The 24,771-nt window shown below is 41.4% G+C and overlaps 2 protein-coding genes across 3 annotated transcripts; both read right to left on the bottom strand.

The window, feature by feature from the left end:
• Positions 1-237: 237 nt before the first annotated feature.
• Positions 238-4,613, bottom strand: LOC308067445 (UPF0235 protein C15orf40 homolog). Of its 2 annotated transcripts, XM_080396313.1 has the most exons (5): positions 4,474-4,613; positions 4,273-4,399; positions 3,107-3,234; positions 1,692-1,808; positions 238-1,074 (listed from the first exon to the last, which is right to left on the bottom strand). In XM_080396313.1, exons 1-5 carry the CDS (start codon positions 4,543-4,545, stop codon positions 982-984), a joined length of 537 nt encoding a protein of 178 aa, XP_080252439.1. In that variant the 5' UTR covers positions 4,546-4,613; the 3' UTR covers positions 238-981. The 2 variants fall into 2 exon arrangements, with proteins under 2 accessions (XP_080252439.1, XP_080252440.1); XM_080396314.1 differs by lacking the exon at positions 1,692-1,808.
• Positions 4,614-4,746: 133 nt separating this feature from the next.
• Positions 4,747-22,162, bottom strand: BTBD1 (BTB domain containing 1). The gene is made up of 8 exons (XM_080396310.1): positions 21,585-22,162; positions 14,633-14,789; positions 13,969-14,074; positions 12,175-12,372; positions 11,743-11,935; positions 11,109-11,196; positions 6,758-6,904; positions 4,747-5,852 (listed from the first exon to the last, which is right to left on the bottom strand). Exons 1-8 carry the CDS (start codon positions 21,989-21,991, stop codon positions 5,694-5,696), a joined length of 1,455 nt encoding a protein of 484 aa, XP_080252436.1. The 5' UTR covers positions 21,992-22,162; the 3' UTR covers positions 4,747-5,693.
• Positions 22,163-24,771: the final 2,609 nt, after the last annotated feature.

Here is a 24,771-nt window from a genome sequence, read left to right on the forward strand (position 1 = left end):
TTAAGCCGCCTTCTCATTAGCCCTGAGACTGGAGTACAGTTGCCCATCTTGTTTCAGACTTCCTGTTCTGTTCTACAAATGAAACTGCTCAGTTCTCTACATGTCGGAATATTACTCATTTTTAAACCAAGGAAAGAACGCAACAAAGCCCTGTTTAAAAATAACACTCCAATAAGTGACTTCTAGGAACCCCCTTTTTTTTTTTTTGCTAAAAATATAAACACAAAACAAAATTGATAATATTTTTTGCCCCTTTTATTAAAAACAGTCATTACACTTGATATACATTTGGCAAAGATAAAAAATTGTATCTCTACTTTTCAGGAAACTAACTACAGACTACTATAAAGTGACACCGTGTATGCAATTACCGGGTTCTGGGTCGGTTTCTCATAGCGTAAACTTGATTTTGTTGCAGTCCTTCAGGCCATTCTGCTTTTACCTTGCCTGAATGATCAACAATAGCATATTGGCTTCAGGTATGTTTATTTTAGATGACATATGTGCATAGCGCAAAACTGCAGCCAGTACCTGCTATTAGACATTGAAGAGAATGTTCTTCCAAGGTCTTTACCGTTCAGGCAGACTCTTCCTTTTGTACCACTTTTCACATTGAAGCTTGTCACTCCAAACCTTTCACTTCGTTAACCAAACTTGGTTTCACTAAGAAACAAGTTTTCTAAACCATTTGTTTAGGGACCAGGGAAGAGGAAAAATCTTACCAACAGGAAACTATCCAGAGAGGAAAAAAAAGTCTGTAGTGACAGAAGCAGATACAGAGCCTCAGTAAAGGTGAGTTTTTCTAACCAAACCTACACAAAACCCTCAACTACACAGCAGTTACATTAACAAGGGGGGTACTGAAAGAAGGATCTTTCCCCAATCATTACTCACATTCTCAACATGACCAGATTTACATTAAGAGACAGTATCAGTCCATTTACCAAGATGCGTTGTCCCATTTCCCACTCTTGTTTTAGGTCAACTGGAAGCTTCTTTTTTCAGTTTTTCTAAGATTTCATCTGGTGTCATTGACACCAAAATCTTCACCACTTTTTCACGTGATTTACCACCCTGGTTTAGACACACACACACAAAAAAAAAATCTTTCAGAGAATCACCACCATATACACATTCCAAGAAAACCTCACTGTAATGCCAAACACATCAGGTATTTTAAAAATAGTTCTTAAACCGTGGGTATGCAGGATTAACAGCAGTAAGTGATAGTTCATCAATGTCCTTTCTAGTTATTTGAAAGGTAGAAAACAATGTCTTATCTACTCTCTTTTTAAAATAGGATACAGGTCCCAAAGCACGCCCTGAAATGATGGTCTTTTTTTAGGCTAGAACAAAAAGCAAAGAGTGACGTTTCCGTAATTCACTTCTATCACCTAGAATCAAGACTCCAACTAACTTGCATTTTTGTTTTTTAAAAGTGGGTGTGTTTATATAGGTGTGTGTGCATTTGATAACTGCGTTTTCATATCTTTCTTCAGAGTTGTCTCCCATAGAGTATTAGTTACTCTTAGGCTGAATTCTTGGGTTGGTAATATCAACTAAATGAAAACAAATCACATCATATATAATCTAGAAGACATTCAGATTCATACAGTCGTTATTAGAAATATTATTGACCTGTTTTTTTATTAATGAAAAAAAAAGGCTATTTCACATAGGAACTGGCAAACCTGCAAACTCATTTCATATTGCCTGAAGACTTTGAAAGTATTCAGTAAATCATGAGAAACAAGTTGCTTGTTGATCTGCAGCCTGGTGAAAATTTTGAAAATCCCACAAGGGACACCCTGAAGGAGGAAAAAGTCCTTAACACCACTATACAGAAATATAGCATGAGATTTAAAATTTAAAGTAGATTTTTGAAGCAGTCTAGCCAGCTGGTGATGAAAATCAAGGCCCTTGCACAGAAATCTGGTAACTTCAGTTTTATACTGGATCATTTCCCACCAATTTTCTGATTTAGGTTGGTTTTGTTAATGTCAGCACTTATAAAGCAAGTAGCATGTAAGAGAGTGATCAGTACTAAAAATCACTTGCTGTTTATACCTAGATCAGGACAGAAAAAAAATCTAAGCCACAGGTAAAATACAGACTTTATGACAAAACTTCACAGAAAACAAACAGTGGCTTGTGAAAAACAAACATTTGCATGTAATTATTCGGACACCATAGGTCAGAATAACTGAATCAAGGTCAGACAACACTGGCCCCTTTTATGCTCAAGTCCACTTGACACTTATGAGAATGATCTAATTAAACCTGAACATCCCTATAAGGTAGGAAAACAATGTTATCTGTAAAATGTTGATAAACAAATGAAGCAGTTTGCCCACGATTCACGGAAAAACAAGACCCAAATCTTTGCATATCTACCTTTTGGCAACATGCTGCTCAATTCATTGATCACATCGCCATTTACCACTACCCTTTAACAGACTTCTACAACTACTATATTAAACCAACAGACAAAACCAAAAAGCGCCATTTTTCACTGTGCTCTTATGTTCATAAACGATAAATGAACGTGGCTGGAAAAACTGACTTTAAGTACAATGAATAAAACAAATTATTTATTCAGTGCAATGAATAAAACAAAGAGTTTCCACTTGCCAAAGTCAAGACATGTAAATTCTAACACAAAGAAACTCGAGGCCCAGCTATAATCCAACTGCTTATGTGTGCTCTTGCTTATGTGTGACAGTTGTCAGAAATTTTTCACTCAAATACATGTTACTTCAAAAAAATTAATGAAAAGCTATTAATAAAATGCACATTCCACAAGTTTTGTGAGCTGCATTTGACGTGAAAACGAGAATCTTTGAAAAAAACAGCATGAACCACACATACTTGGAAAATACATCATGATGAGAATTGTTTTGACTCAAGGTCAGCTGTGGTTCTTCATACACGAGGTTTGTTCTCAATTAATCATTCCATCAACTTGACTACACACCTTTACAATGTCTTTTGGACTGAACTTGGAGAGAAGCTCCCTGTACTCAATGAGCAGGTTTCAAAGTCTTGAATTTAAATTGCAGTAGGGCAAGACTGAAAGAAAGGTGGCAAAGGAAAATAAAGGAAGTACCTTCTCTAAAATTACTTCACTCTTCTTCACTTCTAGCACCTTAGAGAGGTAGCGACACAGCTCTGCATTTGCCTCCCCTTCTGATGGAGGTGCAGCAATAGCTACACCTACTGCCTCAGCTGTCACATCTGCAACAAATATTTTAAGGTTTTTAAGCTCAAAACATTCAGTTAACATCTCCTAAAAATGAATGTTTACGCCTTCAAAAGCTTTTTAATTTAAAACCAAATAAAGTTCTAGATTAGCAGGTAACCCCATTTTTACACTTCACAAATTCCCTGAAGTTAAAACTTAATAGATGGGCCAGGACAAAGCCCATCAGCCGATACAACGAACAGCGAAGCCCTCAGACCCGGATCTGAGCGCAGCCAAGAATTCTCAGTCGTCACACAACCAGGGCCCTGTTCTGAGCCCCCCGCACCACGCTGCCTGTTCTGATGCAGGTGGAGCCCAGCTCGGCACCACGTAGCGTAACACAAATCACGTCACCCCAACACAAAAAGCACGCTAAGGCAGCCTGCCCAGCGAGCTGCGCTACCATCACCGCTTTCCTTCCGTTGCCAGTCGAGCCTGGATACTCCACTACAGTCCACCACGTTAGTGTCATGCACATACCTGTGTAAAAAGCAGGTTTGAGTTTGTGCATAAGCAACTCCGCAGTTGTAGAGGGAGAATGTGTTTCATTAGCTCAAACGCCTACAGTTTGAATAAAACCGCACAAGCTCTTGCGATACAGAGCATGCACGAAATTACAGGTCACACTGAGGCGCTGCTCGAGCCCCTTTGCTGCAACTCCCCGCAAAAAAGCCCGTTCGGGAGCTCGCACCGCGCTCGCTGCACCACCTGGCCGCGGCAGGCCTGCAACCGCCGCGCTCTGCAGCTCGCTGCGGGGCTCCGGTGGGTTTCTGGTTGCTTCTGGCTTGCTGGGCTGTCTCCGTAGCGCAGGCGAGCGGGGCCGGCTGCAGGGCTGGCCAGAACGCGCAGCTTTCCCGCCGCGGCCTCCTCAGGCGGGACGGGCGGCCCTCGCCGCGCCTCACCGGGGGCGCCCGGGCCCCGCCGCGCACAGCCCCCCGCGCCCAGCCCCGCGGCGGCGGCCGAGCCCCGCTCTGCCCCGCGGGGCACCGGAGACAGGCCGGGAAGCAGCCCCGCCGCGCCGGCGGCCCCACCTGTGACGGCGCTGCACCGGGAGCCGGGCTTGGCCCGCACCGCCACCCTCACGCAGCCGTCGCCCGTCGCCACCACCGGTCCGGCGGCGGCGCCCGGTCCCGCGGGCTCCTTCCCGGCTCCTTTTCCCTGAAACAGAGGAACAGCCGCGGTCAGCGCGGGCGCCACCCGCTTGTCCCCCCCGCGGGGCTGCCCGCCCGCACCTTTCGGGACATGGTCCCGCCGCGCCGCACCGGCGCCGCCAGCAGCCGCCGGAAGCCGCCGAGGGCCGGCATGGCGCGTGGGGGCCCTTCCGTCAGCGGCCGCTGCCCGCCTCGGCCCGCGCCTGCGCGCTCGGCCGCCGCCGCTCGGGGGAGCCCGCCCGGGCCCGGGGAACCGCCCCGTCCCGTGGGCTGCGCTAGGGCCTGTGGTGTGAGAGCCGAGGCGTGCGCGACGACGGGTGTATTTGAAGAGAAATTAGGGAAAAGAGGGTGGTGTTCTTTTTTCCTCCTGTGTTCTCAAATTATTACTTTAGTATAACTTAGCAGAGGGGTTTGTACATGAAGGCATTCTACTACTACACAAACATGGTACGAGATGCTGAGTACTATATACATACAGCAGTTGCATCAAATCAGTGTATGCAATCTGTAAAACTAGTTGCACACAAATAATCCTTAGTTCATACTAATTTCTTAGTATTACAATGTCCAATGATAAAATACCATCGTTACAAGTCTTGTATTCTCATTTTCACATTATACATTTTCTTATAGGCACATATGTATATACAGTGGCTATTTCCATAACCAGCTTTATGTTCCAAAACAGCCCTTCTGAATTAAGAGATTGTGGAAAGGGGGGTGTTGCTGAATTTGACTTTGTATTTCTTCAGTGCAGCTGCACTCTTAAGTACTAAGTCCATTAATTCTCCACAGCTCATCCAAAAGTCAAGATGATAGCAATGCGAATCCAGCTTTGCTGACGTACTTCAGAATACTATAGTAGCAATTAATGTCCGTAAGGTGATTCCAAGGTCATTGCAGAAAAAAAGTGGAAGCTTGGACTACAGCAGCAGATTTACTGTCCTTTGAAGACAAGTTGGGGAAAACATATGCAAGAAGTTCATAATGAGTAAGGATTTTCCAGTTCCAAAGAAATGAATTTTACTACACAAGAAATGAAGGGGTGTAAATACAGAGCCATCACAAGACACCGTTTCAAACCATCTTTTCAATATACAGAGCACTTACTCCACTTGACCATGAAAAGATATATTACATCCTGCCAATAACAATGCAGAGAAAATAGCTTTTCTGGTACCTCTCAAACAAATTGGTTTTGTTTTCACACATTCATGTAATTTCACAGAATTTTTTAACTGCTGCCAATAGTGAGCTGAAGTCCACTGATATACTGACACATTTGAGATGATCATGTGAAATTATGTATAAAATATTATTTCTGGTATCTGTCCATCTTCTATCGATGTACCATTGTTGTTACCGGGTGAACTATAGAAGACAAAGCATGTTTTGCTAGCAGTAGGAGATTCATGGATCACTTTCTTCAAACCTTTTGTTCCATAGTGAGAATCAGGACCCTGAAAAACATCAGAAGAGATTAGCAACTGATTGGAAGTGGGCAGGAAGACTCCCAAGATGTTGAAGTTCAAACACTACTAAGATTATTTTAATAGTACAAAATTTCTGACCCCACATCATGCAAATTATATAGAAAAATCACAAACAGATGCAAGCGTCCTATGTCTAAATAACAAAAAAAATTTTAATCTGGCAGCAGATTTAAACCACTTGATTTTATCCAACTAGTAATGAATAAATACTTTCTAGTATTTCTCCTTGTCTTACAGGTTGTCTATATTCCTACCTAGTTCCCTGCCTCAGCTTCTTTTCATGTGCAACATTTTTTCCCCAACCCACTCAACCTTGACTTCTGTATAGGGAATTATATTTAAAAGGATATTAGAAGATTTTTTGTAAAACACTGAATAAAATTCGTCCATAACATTCAGGGGAAACTTTCCTAGAACAAATAATTCTTTCCTATATTTCAGCACCAGTATTTAAAAAGTGACTGAGGGGGGGAGGAAAAAAAAAGCTTTCAGTTTTCTTGACTCTAGCTAGTGGTTAGACTATCCTTGATAAAAGAAATCCAACTTACATTTTGAAAGAGAGCTGCCAGATTAAATAATCTAGATAGTACTTTTGCTCACACAAAACCAGCAACTTCCATTACGACTCAACCTAACTCTTACATCAAGCCAGAAAATCGGAAGGCACAACAGATCCAGTTATGAATTCTGTGCTATGGCACAGAAGAGAGGTAGCAGTCGTACAATTTACTGTAGACTTGAACTACATCCTTCATTAGCACTAAATTTAAAAGAAATTCAAGACCTAGAAGACACTTTCCCATCAGAAGACAGATAAAAGAGCAACTCTTGCATCAAAGTAACATTTTCTTTTGTACTGTTAGGATTCTTACTTTCAATGTTGCGCAAGCTGTGTAGCAAACTGTTGGCAAAATCTCTATAGGTTCTTTGAACATAACTCTGAACGTGCTGGCTGTTCCATCACAACTAAATCCAGTATCGTTTTGTCCTAGCGTTTGATTCTTCTCATAATCAATTATCTGTACAAAAACATGAAAACAAAACATTATTTTTAGGTTTACAAGCTTGAGAAATATTCTTACCGTGCACATACTAGAACTAGATTACAAGCAAACACTTGCCTACTCCACCCAGTTTAATTGCAAGGATAGTGCAATCTCAGAACTGCGAAGTAGGTGAAATTTCCCGATACCATTAGGGTTGACCCAGCAGCGTGCTGAATGATGGCTTGTGAGTTTTACACGGGCTGCCCCAATCTGTGGGCTAGATTCAACACTGCTCCAACCAGGTTATACGATCTTTGCTTGGGAGACAAAGAACAGCGCTTAGACCTTCAGCTTCTGACCTCCACATACTACACGTAATCCCGTACTTAGATCTGCTGATCTTTGTGTACCTACACGGCCCGCATGAGGGAAGGATGTTTGCTGGCTGCAGCTAATTTGGAAAACAAGTTTTTACTGATAATATAAGAAGTCAATGACACACTCTTAAAAGAACTTGCACTGCTATGTTTTATACAATTCTATTCTATATTCAGAATAAAAACTATGCTCGCATTACATATTATTTCTTTTGCCTTCAATTTTAGCGGCGAAAAGGAATCACTAGTGAAGATACAGTAATAGCAGATAACTCATTTTTCATTTTGGGTAGCAATCCTGATCCATGCTGCAGAAGATAGATATCAGAGCTTCAGAGTAACACGAACATTTCTCATTATCACTGTGCTAACAAGAATCCCATCAATTTTAGTATTTTATTATGAAATTGCCATATAATTTTTAGTAGTGCACAAATTAGGTGAAGCCCTATTCTAGGCAAAATGTGCTCCAATTTTTTCCCCCAGCCACAATCGATAGCAATATTAACAGTTACAATGCTGAAGTCTTAAGCCCCTTTCACATAAAAGATGTATTTGCAATCCACACTATCACTATTTTAAGATGGGCATTAAATGTTTAATTCTCTGAAGCTCTGCTAGTACTGATGCAGGTCCAAGAAAAGTAAAGACACAGGACTGAAATACCCATCTGAAAAGATGGTGACAAGAAAGTTTCAGTATCACCAGGAATTGGGGATACTTCCAGAATAAAGAGAAACTGTGCAAGATGGATGGCTTTATCTGAACCACAAAGGTACATCTGCCTTTCAGTATGGATCAGGAGCTTGTTTTCAAGTGAATCTCTTTTTCATTCCCACTTAATATGCTTCAGTTTGCCTTCTAAGAACTACATTATTTTCTGATGGAATAAACCCAGCAAACATTCTGAGGGAGCACACCAAATGCTCTTATCTGCTAACAGGAATTTAGCCAAGAGAATCAAACAAGAGTTAATGCAAAGTAAAAATGCACAAACAATGTGTAGTATAGCTGCTAGATCTTCAGTACCAACTCTTTTGTTCTGAAGACCCAATCTAGTACACCATGCTATTCATTTACACAGAAGTATAGTTTTAGAAAACCAAACTGATGGTACTTCAAGTCAAGGAATTTGAAAGTGAGTTTTTAAACTGAGGAATGCGGAAAAGCCAACCAATTCCTTCAAAACTTCATTCCAGATACGTTTTGTTTGGAACAAGGTAAGAGGAAAGGCACAGCATTATTTTCTTAAGAGACAGACACAAAATTCCTACCCTTAAGTACAGGATGGTCAGAGAGTAGTAATCATCAAATAGGAAACAGAAGACAAACTGTCATTTAAATAGGATGCCCAGAAATGACCTGAAACAGCAGTTCCAGCACATGCTATACATCTATGAAATCAGATAGAGACAATGGAATTTCTGTCCCCAAAATGGTTACAGACTCTTTGTTCCACAAAATTTCCCACACACCTTATATACCGATGTGATAGTACCAGGTTACAAAATACACAGCACAGAATAAAACTCTGCCAGTCATGGAACGCTAATACCTTGTTAGAAAGCTTAGAATCAAATCAAAACTGATCTCAGCAAGAAAGAGAATTCAAATGGACTGAAATTCCGTATTAAAAAAGAAAAAATATATACTGCTGGAACAATATTAGAAGACTACAATCCTGACCAGAATACGTTAAGAGAGATCAATCAGGCTACAAGAGCAGGAAATACAATTTTAGTGGTGTCTCCAATTACCCACTCAGACCGGGCAAGTATCACATCAAGCCATGAAGCAGGGGTGACATTTTTAGATGCTATCACTGACCGTTTCATGGGCTTGCTAACCAATTGCTCAGTAGGGAGAAATGCAACCCTTGCTTTAGTATTGAGTGATGAGCAGGATCAGATTCAAAATTTCATAATGGAAACACTACGTAACAGTGTCCATTATATACCTAGAGACAATGGTCCCACGTGAACAACAGAAGCAAATCCATAACAGCTGTGCTAAATTTCAAGAGAAAAATGAGGAAGCTTGTTCAAAAGAAGCTAAAAGGAACAATTAAGGAAATCAAATCCTTGTAAGAAGCATGCAGACTACTGAAGGACATTGCATGCCCAAGTACAGTATCAGTACATATCACCTATTAGGAAAGGCTTGAGAAAAGGGGAAAAATGCTGGCATGGCTGGTCAGCATAAAGGCTATTACTGGACATAAACAAGCAAAAAAGAGCATCCTTTAGAAATACGAAGTTGTATACAGATTAAAATAGGTCAAACTGACACGTTAAAATGTAAAATATAGAATTAGGCAGCCCAAAAGAAGGTTTAGAAACAGTTATCTGAAAGCATCAAAACCAATGTTACATCATTCTTCCAACACAGCAGTAGAAAAAAGCCTTATAGACGCTCCCTGGCAGGCTAAACAGCAATGAAGATACAAAATGAGTACCAGCAGGATAGTCTTCACATAGGAGCCTGGAGAACAGCAACACAAATAAATCATTTACCAGCAGAAGAAACTGGGGAGATTTCCATGCTGGGACAATGTTTTCAGCAAGCCTAAAACTGAAGTAACTTTACAGAAGTAGTTACGGTTAACAGTAACATACAACCTCCTGCCTAAGACTGAATCAGTAGCAAATAAGATGTCAGTTTTCCCCAAAAGCTCTAGGCAAGGACAAGCCCCTAAGCCCCAGCACATGTACCAGGAGAACTAAGAACGTAATGAATACCCGACCAGAACAGACAAATGGTCCAGTGCGCTCCAAAAGCAGCAAGAGGAGATGCTGCTGAGGGTAAGAACAGAAGTCTGGACTCTGCTGTCCATTGCCCCAGCACCCACATCTGGTCTACTAGGGGTGCTACAGTGTACATCCCCCTCCTGTTCCTTCTGGAATCTTCTAATGGATCTGCTGTTGATGAATGAACATGTTCAAACACCACCAAATTCCAAACAGCATATCCGCTTCCTGAGGCAGTATGTTAGTATCCTCTGCATTAAAAAAATACCCTGATCTGTTTTGATCTTCTGCTAGTATCAGGAAGAATCTCCTGGTTATATTCTGAGGTTTGGTGAACTGAACAAACAGTTCTGCATTTACCTTATCCACTGCCCTCATGATTTTAGCAGCATTGCTCACACTTCCCCATAGCCTTCTCCTCCAGAAACCGAAGAGTCCTAGCCTTTTTGGACTCCCCTCATAAGGAAGCAGCTCTATCCCTTTAATCATTTTAGTTACCCTTTTCTCTACCTTCCACTTCTACTGTGTGAAACTGGGAACTGCACAAATTACTCAAGATGCGGGCATACCTTGCTTTCATACAGCAACACAATGTCACCTTTTACCTTGTTTTCGGTATCTTCCTGATGACACAGCAGCTTTTTTAGCAGTCACTACATGTTATGTCACTGATTTCAGAGAGCTGTTGGACAAATCCAAGATCTCTTCCCTTAATTACTAGAAACTTTTATTAACGGACAGACTTTGTGCACAACTGAACACATTACAAAGCTATGAAATTCCTCTGCAGAAACCTTACAGGAATTCAAGGTTAGACTGGGCAAGTATCCAGAGGAAAGCTTCACCGGGAGCTACTAAATAGAGAAAATAATCTGTCTCAGGAAACACCTATACTGAAAATGATTGAAGGACAGAGGAATACAGCAGAAAGGGAGAAGAGTTTCATATTGTTCTTACATTTCCCTAGTCATCTGCTTATGATCACTGTTGGGGGAAAACTACAGATTAGATTTCTGGGCTATCAGCTGCTCTTACCCAAATACACACTAAACCTTTTGCAAGTACTACAAGTGTAGTTTTTGCATAAGCCTATTTAAATAGGCTATACTATACCTGTATGTTAACTTGATAGTCTGTGGGTCCATGAATAGATCCGTATAATCCGAATCCCACTATGGAAATTCTTCTATTAACTGTGAACCTAGTAAGACACAAGCCAAGAAAGGAATTTATACAACTGTGATAGGTGCGTTACCTTATTTCCAGTTAAGCACGAAAGACTCCCACTGAAGAGTAGGGAAGTAAACTAAAAATGACTTTTTTTTTTCAATAACACTTTCTATTTAGATTTCAATAGTAAAAAATACATTGTAAGGTATCAACTTTATAGGTTAAAGCTTTGCTAACTACCCCAAGATACTCAGTATGACTAAACAAAAATTGAACAGATTCTTTTTAATATCTCTGAAATAAAAACAGATCAAGACTTGGTATTTTTAAAAGAAATATGCAGCTAACACCTAATCACACTAGAATACACCCAATCCTCCAGGACTTCATTCTTTGCTGCTTTCTACTTTATGTGCACAACAGCTGAAGTTATTTTTAAAAATACAGAAAAGATCAAACATGCCCAAACAGAATCAGCATGATTGTTACTGTATCTTATGCCAAGAAGTTGAGAAATTTGTTTGTTTCTTCCCACACAGTTCTCTGTTTCTCCTCCTGATAGTTTCAAAAGCCATACCTAATTCGATCACTTGTTCCACTATAGCCCCAGCGACTCTCCACTTGCTGGAACCTGTTAATGCTGCATTCTTTTCCTCTAAGGCAACATCTTGGTCGGTCAATATAATCTACTTTAGGTTTAGGATTGACAGTAAAATGCAGAAAGAGATTTACTACTTCCCTATCTGACAAAATTCCAGATTGAGCAGGACCTGTGAAAAGAAAAAACTTCTAAGATGATTCAAAGAATTACTTTGACTGTTTTATTTAAACCACACATATTTGCAAACTGAAGATGACAATAACATTACACAAATGAAAGCATGTTGGAAATCACATATTTTATTAGTACAGTATTAATAACAGAATAGCGTGTTAAGCATCTAAACACTCACAAACAAACATCGCAGAGATATCATCTAACATTAAGAAAAAGAGCCCCAAAACCCACCTGCTGCAAACTCTTCAATAGTCATTAATGGAAAACGGATTAAGGAAAGAGCTCTTCCAAGGACTTTTTGTTTGTTTCCAAATGTCGGAGGCAGTTGTTGTCTTTGACATTCTGCTTCTGCCCAGCGAACAACAGCTCCGAAGAGTCTACTTTCTCGAATACTAAGGGTATCTCTTTCTAGAACTGCACATAATGTGTCTGAAGAAAAAAAAAAAGTTAACAGATTTAGGTCAGTTTTCATCCAAACCCGTAACTGCTGCACATGAAGTAAGCTTGAAATGTTAAATAAACACTAAGAACACTGGTAATAAGACATCAAAGATAACTTATGTATAAAGAAATCTCCCAACGGTGTACAGATTCCAAAGTAAAAAAAAAAATTTTCCTGCTAGGAAGGCAGCATATGAACTTCCTTCCTGACTCCTAAGTGTGTTACTATATATAATCTATGCAATGACAATCAGTATCCTAAAGAATTTCTACGGCTAAGGCAAGATCAAAACTGGAAGTGACCAAGCGGTGAATGCACACTACTGAAAAAACAAGTTGATCATAATGACACTCATATTCTCATCCGAGTAGCCACCTGTCATTCTGGATTAACTACAGACCCAAGCAGCAGTGGTGCACACGAAACCAGTTTAAAGACGCATGAAAGTCATCTTAAACATTGACGTATTTGCCACCCACAAAGCCTGAAGGCGAAACACAGGATGTGAGGCAAGGTACTCTCACGTGTTTTGCAAAAGCAAATTTTCTTGTATTTCTTACTTCTTCCAGCATTTTATGAGTAACAAGTATGAAAAGATTATCACAGAACACAAGCCTGAAAAAAGACGTGCTTTCATATTCTGAATCTTCTGTTGTCTTTCGGAATTTTTATATGCCCTGCATTTAAGCAAGGCATGATTACAATCAAAGAAAATACCATATTGGAAAGTCAAAACAGATTGGGACTTATCAAGAGTAGAGATGAACACTCATAGTCTTGGTACAAATCTCACTGAACACAAGTTAACGATGACTTTACTTAAGTAAAGAAACTTTAAGCAGCTGGAATACCTTCCTTCAGTCTGAGTTTTTCACACAGTCTAGCTGAATTGAGTAAAACCTTAGAAACATATAGTAGCACTCAAATTAAGTATGCAAATTTACAACTGCTAGCTTTTCATACAAGGGAAAACATAGAAACCAGCAGTTTAGATATTTATTTCTTTTAAGCAGATTTCATAAGTTGTACCTGATGGGTGCAACTCTGAATAGAGAAGTACCATGCAGCAACAGAACAGTGATTCCCATTACACGTGAAAAGCAGGTGTGGATCCCTCAGGGAGGAGGCACAACACTCAGCAAGTGAAAGCTCTGGCTTTAGTGAAAGTGTAATGTTACCACAGTGGGAGCCTCCGGACACTGCCATTAATCAAATGGGACCCCAACGCAATGGAACCCTGCTCAGGAGCAAAGCTCAAAGGAAAGCAGTGCAGGGGTGGGTAATCAAACCTGCACTGATTAACATATCATACATATGCAATGTACTATTTTGCTCATTAGCAAACTCACTGATGTAATGCAGGTGCTGTTTTAATCCTGAGATCCACAGCTGGCTGTCACATTGGTGCCCGTGCAAAGGTGGGTGCAGAGGAGGGGGAAAGCAAACCATCCAACGCTACCACGACAAGGGGGTAAGATGTGCTTGGGACCCTACATACTTGGCTAGGCAAGGTGAAGTACCCCAGGTTACTGTAACAAAAGCCTTCTCATGTCCTACAATTCCCTTCAGAATTTAATGCTTACCTATATCAATATCAGTAAAGCCTTCTGCACTTATTGCATCCATAGTACTTTTGTCTATTGTGTCAAGACAAAGACTAGCGAGCTGAGGTTCATCGAACAAACGAGCCTAAAAAGGTAAAGAAACACATCTTAAGCATAAATTGACAAACCACTTACCATAAAAAGCAAGTATTTTTACTCTAGTATAGATCCAAATTAAAATAGGTTGATTTGTTTAGGTACTCTTTGTGTTTATACCTTAAAGAGCACTTAAATTTTCAAAGTAGTACATAAGGAGAACTTACTAAATGCAAATTTTCCTTCATGCTTATGGTTTAATATTGGCAATATAACTAAAAAAAAAAGTACGCATCAAGTCCACTGTAGTGAACTGAAGCACAGCCTTAATAAAAAACAGTTACGAGATTCATGCAAATACACTGTAGAATAAACTGGCTCCACTTGAAATGGCCCAGTCCATTGCATATGGAAAAAAAGGAGAGAGAGAAAGGAAAAAAAAACCCTTTCCTCCACATTAAGAAGCTGAGTCTGTAAAAATGCTAACAGACCAACAAGACATTTTCCTACATAAATGAGACAATGTGATAGCAAACCCACTGTGAAGTAATTTCCCACCAAATACAGATTTTCCTAGTAAATAAAAACTAAGCTTAAATTTACCTACTTGAGTAAGCAGCATAAAGGCATTATCTGCTCGGAGGTGCTTCGTTAGAAAATCCACACAATGTGCTTCCAGGGCTGGGACTGCATACTTTTTAGCAGTGTATAAAGTAGTCATGACTGTTTCTGGACCAATTTGAACTTCATCTGAGTAAAGAAACCTAGAAATCAACACACAAAACAAAACATATCTTGAGGAGGGCACTCAAGCACCACATAACTGTCTCTTTGCATACAGCAAACAGGTCAAAGATTTGCACTGTGAACATGCACCAGCTGACCATGTAGCATTTTTACAAATTAATAAGCTAGGTAAAGGGTTGAAGAAAGGCTATTACGTTAACCTAATGGCATACATTTGTTTTAATTATGTATTACTCCTTAAGACTGAGCTGGCTGTACTAGTTATACATAGCTACCAAACTGTAAACAACAGCTGAGCTGCAGAATTACTTAACATACGAATGCATACTCTTTTGATTCACTAGAAGGGCTGTACTTCTAAATATCAATACGTAACCCTCTACGGCTGTATTACTGAACTTAATTTACTGACTGCACACTAGCTTCCCCGCCACGAGGAGAACAGTGTCAATGACTTATACTGTGACAACAAGTCAAAGTTACCATTCTGTAGTGTTCAGAGGATAGAGAAAAGGGAGCAATATTCTAGCAGATGACCTTGACGCTTCTATTCCTGCCATAGCAAGACATTCTGGCTTGCCTCCACTGTTTGAGGCTAGACGATTAGCTGCAATTTTAGCACAAGCTGAGAACCAAAAGATAGAAGCCTCCACCAAAACCAGGGAAAAAAGCCTGTTTCCTGAGCAGCTGTTATTCGAGACCAGAGAAGATAAGATTTATTTTAATGTTCTGTATGGAAAAAGATGACTTTTTAAAAATAACTTTTCTTACAGGTGACATTGAAGATAATCTTCGCCACATTTCAACAGTTTTTCAGATAATAATCAAGAATAGCCTGTGATTTACAAAAATACATTTGTCCTCAACACACACACGATTAAACATAATAAACCAGGGCACATTAGCAAATGCGGGAATTCCACAATGAAGACCAAGCCTTTCCTTCATATTTCTTAAAATTTTTTGTTCAGAACCTCCTGGAAACGAATGGCAAGCAACAGAGATGAAAAAGGCGTGTTTAGAAGGGTTTTAAAATGTAACAATATGAAGTTTGTATTTAACAGAAGAAACCTGTGGAAGTAACAGACTCAAACAACGGGGAGATCCAAGTAATAGAAACCAAGAATTAAAGCCTCAACTGAAGTTCTTTACTGTATTTCTTATACTCCAAAAATAATTCTAATTCTCAGTAAGTGCTAACACAACTAAATATGGCATTCAATATTAAATTTGCTGCCACTTACCAACAGGTACATATTTACCATTACAATACTCCAATCTATTCAAACAGTCAGCTCTCACATCACTTAGAAAATGTGATATTCTAGATTAATTCTTTAAACTGGATTTACATCAAACAGCTTTGAGAAAGAAAGTTTAATTAAATGCCAGCTTTTTTTAGTAAAAGCTTCATACAGTTCTTTTAGAACTGATTTATGAAAGCTATGAATTATCTGTTGATGAGAATGATGGGCTGCCTTGCAGGTCAAAATCAGTGACAAATTTACTTTTAAAAACCTGAGATCTCACAAGTACAGAAGCACAAGTATAAAAGTTTGTATACCAAACTGGCAAGTCGTTCATTAAAGCACTAAGATAGTGCTATTAGATTTTGCTTTAAATGCCCTAACCTTCCTCGTATGACTTTTTAGGAGCTTGAAGACCAAATCACACAGGAGCTGAACATTAACAGGCTGTAAAAAAACCCAGCACTATCATGCAAATTACATTACAAATTTTACTTAATTAAAAAAAAAATAATCATCAAGTTGGTTTTGGACTATGATCTTGATTTTATTCCTTAAGTTGGTTCAATCTGAAGCCAATGAACTGACACACCAGAGAAGCTTATCTGGCTTGTGGTTCACTTTCTGCTACACCTTCTTAAGAATCAGGCTGCAGTTCCAAGCTGCGCTTTTCTGATCCTTGCTTTCCCAAAAATTTTGCAATTTTTTCCTCACATGATCAAAAAAAAATTACATGACCAAATGACAGGAAGTCAAATGCGGCAATGGGACATATACAGGTTTTTCATTCATGTGAGATCTAAGAGCTACTAGATGTTTTTTCATCCTATGAAGGACACACTTGAGGCTCTATGCTCAATCCCTCCCCTGCCATATGGCTAGATATACATTAAGAGACACTCCCCAACCTAAAATGCATCCATGACAAACTAACAGGACTTAAGCAATGAAAGTTCTGACAAAAAGTTTGTACAGCATCTCAAAACAGTAAACAAAACATCAGAAAGGTATCAACACTATTTTCAGTGCAAATCCAAAACATAGGCCTGTACAAGCTACTATGAAGAATTTAACTTTATCCCAGCCAAACCCAGTACATTCTCCAACCCTTATTGCATACCAGTTACGTCATGCTCAGGTCCCACACTATCGCAAGATATCCTCATCAACCACCTCTCCCCACGTAAAACGCCTGTAAAAAGTACATAAATATCCATAAAACATTCATTGAGTTCATTTGGTCTATGACTTTGGGCTCCATCTGTTATGATAATTACTCAGGACAGGAGAGATGGTGTGTTGCATGGAGTTACTGGGCACTATTGACCTCATTATCTGTTTCTAGACATCCATCGTCAGTGGGGCATAAGAACTCACAGCTACATACTCAAACTGAGAAAACTCATGACAAGAAGTGTCCAAATACATTAAGATAGTCACACTGTCATTTTTTTGTATTTACTATTTACAGTTTTTGACAACACCAATACTTTTCTGGGATTTTCAAAGCCAAACAGTATTCTTTTGCAAATACAAAAAAAAAGTGTGAATTTGCAAAGTTAAAAGGTAGCTGTAAAAACCATGAAATATGGTAATAAAGTACATTGCTCTAGGATGCTGTATAATCCCATTTCCTGTAAGTATACAGATAGATGATAATGATGCATTCATGTACTCATAGAAGAGGAACTCTCTTCTGCCTAAAAATCCCTCTGCTCACGTGCCAAGAACTCTGTCTCACTGTTAACTCTCCTATTTGTGGCATGCCTGAACCAGCACACCTTTATGTTTATACCACTACTTTTCCTTCACTTAAATCAGTGGGGCTCAAGATCACTTACCCCTCCCCCTTGCCTTCTTCCCTCCTCTATTCCTCTTTGAGAGACTTATAGAAAAAACCTATTTAGACATCAGTTAATTTTACTGTCATCCAGAATGGGGGTCTGTGTGTGTGGGGGGGTGTGTATGTGCACAGTGGAAGAACACTTGTAGCGACCAAAACATTTTTTCCAAGTGACCACTCGATCATTCACTTTACATAAGTCTCCCATACATTTTATGCCACTTTTCTTTACTCTCAGGTTAGCGCTTCTTTCTCCCCTAGTCTTAGCATCTTCCCAACAGCTGAAATATTTTCACCATTATAAAAGCACAAAGGAATCTTTTTCCAGTTAGTCATGACTGGACCCCTTTATGTACTGCTTGCCAAAGTCCTTTGCAAAGACATTTGGAAGACTGCTAAATCTGTGTGATGTCGTCACTTTATACTATGATCAAAGGACAAGTTAACATACTGTTAAATGTGAATGAAATTTTTAAAAATCTAATTTAAAAACAACAAAATGAAAACTGAAAGCAGAATTCCACTAAGAAATTTAATTTCCTTGATCATTGCTATTCAGTTTGCACATTTATAAACGTACAAAAAAAAGCTTTAATTGGGAAGCAGATTCTGACTTTGTGACTGATACTATCTCAGCTCTTAAGGATTTATCTGTCAAACTACTGAGGTAGTAAGCTGCTTATAAAAAACTCCTGTGTCTCAGGTTCTAAAACTCTTAAGGCAAGAGGAATACTGGATGATAAGCCAAAACACACAACACAGTCATTTCTAAGCCTTTGAGCTCAACCAACTGTTCCTAAAAGTTCTCTCACCTTCCCCAGCCAATTTTAAAAGGCTCCCCTTCAGCCATCTTTCCAGTTAAGATTTTAGTACACAGACAAGCACAACTACCCACCTTTCTCTAGGTGGGGAAAAAAAAAAAAAAAAGAAACCCTGAAATGAGAATTACAGTGGTACTATCAAAGACTCAGTCCATTATTTTAAAATACCTTAACTCTAGAAATTTATTAGAGTCCTCTGTCAGAAAAAAAGTAGCGACTGTAGCCCATTTTAAATTGTGTACGAATAGATCCAAAAGAAAAATAATTAAAAAAAGATGTCACGCTACCTTGGTGACTATCAGATGTTTAAATTGTTCTAACTACCTTTTTCTTCCTTATAAATAATTCTTGAATTACCATCTGTTTTGTGACAAAATGCTAACACTGATAAAAGTTTACATCACAGGACAGAGAAATGACACTTGGTCTCACCAGACAGATACAGACGAAATGAATTTTTAAGAGAATCAGAGAAATTTTCATTAAAAAAATCTTGTCTTTTGACTTTAATTTACAAGCAGCATTTGTTGTAAAGTAATCTTTATGAAGATAATAGTAGACTTCATAAAGTAGATCTTTATGAAACATGTCAACTACAGATAGTACCTAACAAAACACACAAGTAAACAAAACTGGAACAAGCTGTGGAACACTAAATAATGGGTAAAATATCCCTAAAAGTTTTTGTATCACTTAAACATTTCCTTTACCTTGATGTTCATTTGCTAAGTATATTCAAAGATGCCACCTTAATTTCTAGCCAACACACTTCAAACTGGTCTTTACAAAGATTAAAGACAGGTCCTATAAAAAGCAACCATCACTATCTGACAATTTACTAATGACAGACAAAAAAGACCCAACAGTGCAAGTTGTAAGTCTTGCCTCCTCTGGCCAACACCAGCAAAAAAAAAACAGGTTGTCTTACAGTTGGTATACTTTCAGGACAGTGTATACAAGCATGAAGTCATCCAGTACTGGTATGTAATGAGGAAGTTCTCCTCAGATATGTTTTTAACAGGGCGTTGCAATGTATATTTATGCCAATATAGGCTCAAAATATGGAATGTGGAAGAATGTTCTATAAAGCTGCCATGTATTTCCTATGAAAGAAGACATCAAACCTGAGATGTTTCAACAGTTCATCAGTCTGGTGATATTTAGACAAGATACAAGTACAATCAGTTTACTTACGTAAGTCCCCTGGCCGTTACGTACTAGCAGCTCTACCAGCACAAGGTGGCTTTTGTTTGCTCCTAACATCTCTTCATTCATTTCTACAGCTTTCAAATACCACCTTCTTATCTTTGCTTAGAACTCTCCCGTTTCCGTGTTTATATTTTTATCCAGACAACCTTTTTCTCCCACCATATCCACTTTCACCATCCAGTGTTTTTTCCACATATATACAGACAAACACATATACGTGCACATTTACTTTTAACCTGGGAAACTATTTAGCTTGAGACACACTTACCCACTGTCTCCCACTCTGCTACAGAAACTTTTCACCTTGCCACTCATTCTTCACTAAGAATCCGCAAAATAAACACAGTTCATTTGCTAACAGCAACAGAGAGACATTGCTGCTGCCTGGTGGTTTGCTGGGATTTTTTTTTTTTTTTAATTTGGTTGCTGCAGCTCCTGTGTCCATGATAACTAAAAGGACTACGTGACTCTTCCTCTCACTGTTCTTACCTGTCAGGCCTCAAAACAGAAAGTTGCTAAGACTTTGGAGCTTTTTCCATTACAGAAATCTTGGAGACACTACATATTTATTTCGAGGCAACATTATTACTTGCTTCCCAAATGTTCATTAAAGAAATCTGTTTCATATATTTTATATAGGTTTTACCTAGCAGAAGAGTTTCTTTGGGAAGAAAGGTTAAGCAGTTTAGTTGTATTTATCACACCACAGCCTGACGCACAAAGAAACTGTCAGTAATTGTTTCCATAAACACCATAAATTTTATTTACTAGACTGTATAAAAAGAAATGGTAGATATACTCATCTGTTCCGTTAGCAAGAGAATTGGCAAATGGCAAATAAACTGAGTTCTGTGAGCATGAGAACCGGCAGATCCTGTTCTGCCCAAATTAGAAATCACTAACCTATTTTACACGCTTTTTGCCATCACTGCACTCATGGTCTCACTTGGGTGGTTTGAGTTTAGAAATCAGTTAGTTACTACTGTCCCTCTACACCCAAAAGCATCTGAAATAAGTGTGATTACAACGGGTATTATGCTAGTGAAAAGATATAACAATTTATTACCACCGCTGAAAAAGAAAAGTGGATGAATAAAATTTCAAAGTAAGTAGCAAATGAAATGAAAAGGTTGGTACGACAGCCTCTGCCCCTTCTTAGCCATGACCAGACGAAGGACGGGTAGTTGCAACACTCAGAGGGACCACGGATTCCCTTCATCTTACTTTAAAATTAAAAAAAAAAAAAAAAAAAAAAAAAAAAAGAGAGGAATCAAACAGCCAGACCAGCCACCTACCACCAGCAGAGAACTTTCCTGAGTGGACAATGCGCTGCCTAGAATGAGGTCACTTCTCCCGGGAAGAGGATGCAGAGGGAAGAGCAAGACGGAGCCAAGCGGTGCTGGCGGGCGGCGTGACCTTGCGGTCCAGCCCGCGGGGCGCCCGCGCCTCTGCGCTGCATCTCCCTCCACCGGCCCGGGGCACGGCAGGGCTCCGCGGGGAGGGCAGCCGGCGGCGCGGAGCGGGGAGATGACTCCGGCGGCCGAGGGCGGCGGGAGGACACGCCCGCCCCGCAGCCCCCACCGCGCCCGGGGCCGCCCGCCCGCCCCGCAGCCCTCACCGCGCCCGGGGCCGCCCGCCCGCCCCGCAGCCCCCACCGCGCCAGGGGCCGTCCCCGCCCCGCTGCGGCCGGACCTCAGCAGCGCCAAGAAGGCGGCGGGCTCCACGTCGGGCAGCTCGATCTCGGCCGAGGTGGTGGCCATGCCGCCGTTGAACATCGCGTCGAAGACAGCGCTGCCGGCCGCCAGGACGAAGCGGTGGGCGGGGATGCGCTGCTGGCCCGGCCCGGGGGGCGCCCCCCCACCCCCGCCGCGGGGGCTGCCCTTGCCCACCACGAAGTGTACGTCGCTGAGGAGCTCGTTGGAGAAGAGGAAGGCGAAGCGCTCCCGCAGCGAGCCCTTGGTGGCCTGCCAGTTGTACAGCGGCTCCCGCTGCAGCACCGCGCCAGCCTCCACGGCGGCGGCGGCAGCAGTGGCGGCGGCGGCGGGCGTCTCGGCGGGCGTCTCGGCGGGCGCAGCCGCACCACCCCCGGCGGCCGCCATCACCACCCTGCGGGGCCGGGCCGGGCCGGGCCGCTCCGTCCGCCGGCGGCACGCGAACCCCCGCCGCGAGACCCGACGTCAGCCGCTCGCCGGCCCTGCGCCGCGCATGCGCCTCCGCCTCGCGCAGGCTCGCGGGCGGGCGGCGAGGCTGTTGCGGCCCGGCGGCTGAGGGGCGGGGCGGGCGGCCGAGGGGCGGGGCAGGCGGCTGAGGGGCGGCTGAGGGGCGGGGCGGGCGGCTGAGGGGCGGCCGAGGGGCGGGGCGGGCGGCCGAGGGGTGGGGCGGGCGGCCGAGGGGCGGGGCAGGCGGCTGAGGGGCGGCTGAGGGGCGGGGCGGGCGGCTGAGGGGCGGCCGAGGGGCGGGGCGGGCGGCCGAGGGGCGGGGCGGGCGGCCGAGGGGCGGGGCGGGCGGCCGAGGGGCGGGGCGGCCGGCCGAGGGGCGGCTGAGGGGCAGCTGAGGGGCAGCGCGGGCAGCTGAGGGGCGGCGCAGGTGACTGGAGGCCTTAGGACAGGAGCGTGGTCCCCCAGGGGCCGGCGGGGTCCACTAGGCTGTGATTTGGGTCGGTATCACTTATTAGTTTTGTGGGGGTATCTGATAGCTGCATGTGCGGCACTTCCAGAGCCACGAAGAGGAAAACCCAGACGTGCAGAGCACTGCGACAGTCACAGAAATTCATGTTGTTACATATGGGAATGAATCAATCTTGCAGCTTGTCTGTTTAGGCACATGACATACAAACTCGTTTTTATAATGTCTGAGTCCTGACAATAACAGCCAAAAGAAGGATTGGTCACCTATGTCAACTGTTTCTGAAATACTGTTGAAACATTATTGACTGTTGGCACGTATACCTTACAGTTCTTATACAAAAGAAATCCATGCACCATGTGTCTTGACGTGGTGTGTTTTAAACTGAGGAGAAAAAGCAACACTAGCAATAGTGAGTGTAGCAGAGGGGCAGCGTTTGTGCCTAACGCAGTAGCCATCAAATTTAACCTCCTTGGACTAGGGCATGCAGGGTGATGAATTAATATGGCAAATTCTGACTAGAAAAACGGGATCATTTTTAGCGTACTATCTTGGTGGCCTTTGGGAAAGAAAAAGTATCTGCGTTTTCATAGTCCTGTCAAACCAGACGCAGTCAGATGAAAAATAAAGTGGATCATTTTGCCATCTGCTGGAGTTTTGCTGTAAATGCAGCAGCGATTTAAATTACGGAGCTGAAAGCTATTTATCATAGCTTCTGACTTGTCAGCGTTTATGGAAGTGTATGGCTAAAAGAGGAATGGAATATGTCACCACTCTGCATTTAGGTTTATAATTAGGACGCAACTGAGACGGAGCAAATGTGGTCTGCTTCGCAGAACAAGTTTTAGAGAAACTTAAGCAAGATGGAAGCAATTTCAGCAGGATAAATTATAGTGGGAAAGGGGCACAAGAAGGCATCGTATACCAACCAGAAAGCAGCAAGCAGCTTTGCGCAGAGGCTATATTTAAAAATAGAATCATACTGCTGACTTAGAAGAATGAAAGTATCACCTTTGTGCTCTTCCTGTCCTGAGGTTGGCAAAGTAGGGAAACTGGAGAAGTCCAGATTCCCTCCAATAGCTTAGGGGTGGAGATGAAAAAAATAATGAGAGAAATGGTGACACCATGGATACAAAAAAATAGTTTTCTGGGGGTATTTTTTTCAGTCACAGGATGATCTGGGTATTAATGAGAGTTTCTGTCATTGCCATCTTTCTGCTTTTACCTTTTTGTGTTCACTCGCAGGTTAGTCTGTAAGCCAACAGCCATGACTGCTCTGCTTACAGAGAGCCGTGTTTGTAAAAGGTGAACATATTGCCAGTAACAGGCTAGAGGAAGTCAACAAGGATGGAAGAGGGTTAAGAAAAAAAGAGGGAAAGGTACGCCAAAGAACTAAAAGGAGGGTGGCTGGGGCAGAGTATGTAAGATAGCTTCAGGGATGAGAAATAATCAGAAGAAGAAAAAGCTATGCAAAATGGAAAAAATGGGAAAGACCTACAAGATGGGCTGAGAAAGCAAGCTGAGAGAGAAAACGAAGGGAAAGAAACAGAAATAAAAATAGTATGAAAGAAATGAAAAGTTTGAAAAAAGAAAAACAGGAAAGGAGGCAAAGAAAAGGAGAAATGTGACCTGGATGCCCATCAGATCTGATCAACTAAAAGCCAAATGTACTAATCTAAACAGTTTTGGAAGTAAGAGCTAAGAAAATATTGACAGATTTCCTTTTGAAACTGGGCATTTCTGCATGTAGACAATAAGCCTCAGACATTTGTTTCACCTTGTAATCTTCATGCCAGCTTCCTTCCTAAAAAAAATTCAGCCAGTTTTTCTTCGGCATTATCAGTAGGTGGATCACAGCCATTTTTAAATATGACGTCATAGATTGTATTCACTGGTCCAAATAAGAAAGAATACACAATGCTTTTCCCAAAAGGGGCTACACATGAATGTCACTAAAATGCTGCTCTGTTGTTTGCTTTCTTAGCATGCTCAGTTTTTGTCTAGGAAATACAGCAGAAATTAATACAGAGAAAAGTATTTACATAACATAAGCTGTGCAAATTGGCTCAAGAAGAACTTTTTGTTTCATCTCATGTAACAGAATGGCTGTAAATCAAGGGCTACAGACAAAAGTTCAACAGTATTATATTCTATAGCTGTGAAGGTTTTCCTGATCACTAGCCAGCAAAACAGAAGGTCAGGGAGTGTCTACACTTCAGAACAACTCATTTTCAAGGTCTGCATAATGGCCTGA

The sequence above is a fragment of the Falco punctatus genome (assembly GCF_963210335.1).
Source record: "Falco punctatus genome assembly, chromosome: 7".
NCBI classification, from domain to species: Eukaryota; Metazoa; Chordata; class Aves; order Falconiformes; family Falconidae; genus Falco; species Falco punctatus.

What these genes read in the sequence shown, in the direction of transcription:
- LOC308067445 (XM_080396313.1), bottom strand. Translation starts at nt 4,545, where the DNA reads ATGCCGGCCCTCGGCGGCTTCCGGCGGCTGCTGGCGGCGCCGGTGCGG. An exon ending in GCGGGACCATGTCCCGAAAG is followed by an intron (nt 4,400 to 4,473) that starts GTGCGGGCGGGC and finishes CCTCTGTTTCAG; the next exon opens with GGAAAAGGAGCCGGGAAGGA. An exon ending in CCGGTGCAGCGCCGTCACAG is followed by an intron (nt 3,235 to 4,272) that starts GTGGGGCCGCCG and finishes TATTTGTTGCAG; the next exon opens with ATGTGACAGCTGAGGCAGTA.
- BTBD1 (XM_080396310.1), bottom strand. Translation starts at nt 21,991, where the DNA reads ATGGCGGCCGCCGGGGGTGGTGCGGCTGCGCCCGCCGAGACGCCCGCC. An exon ending in CCTTTATGCTGCTTACTCAA is followed by an intron (nt 14,075 to 14,632) that starts GTAGGTAAATTT and finishes TTACCTTTTTAG; the next exon opens with GCTCGTTTGTTCGATGAACC. An exon ending in CAGCTTGCGCAACATTGAAA is followed by an intron (nt 5,853 to 6,757) that starts GTAAGAATCCTA and finishes GATGTTTTTCAG; the next exon opens with GGTCCTGATTCTCACTATGG.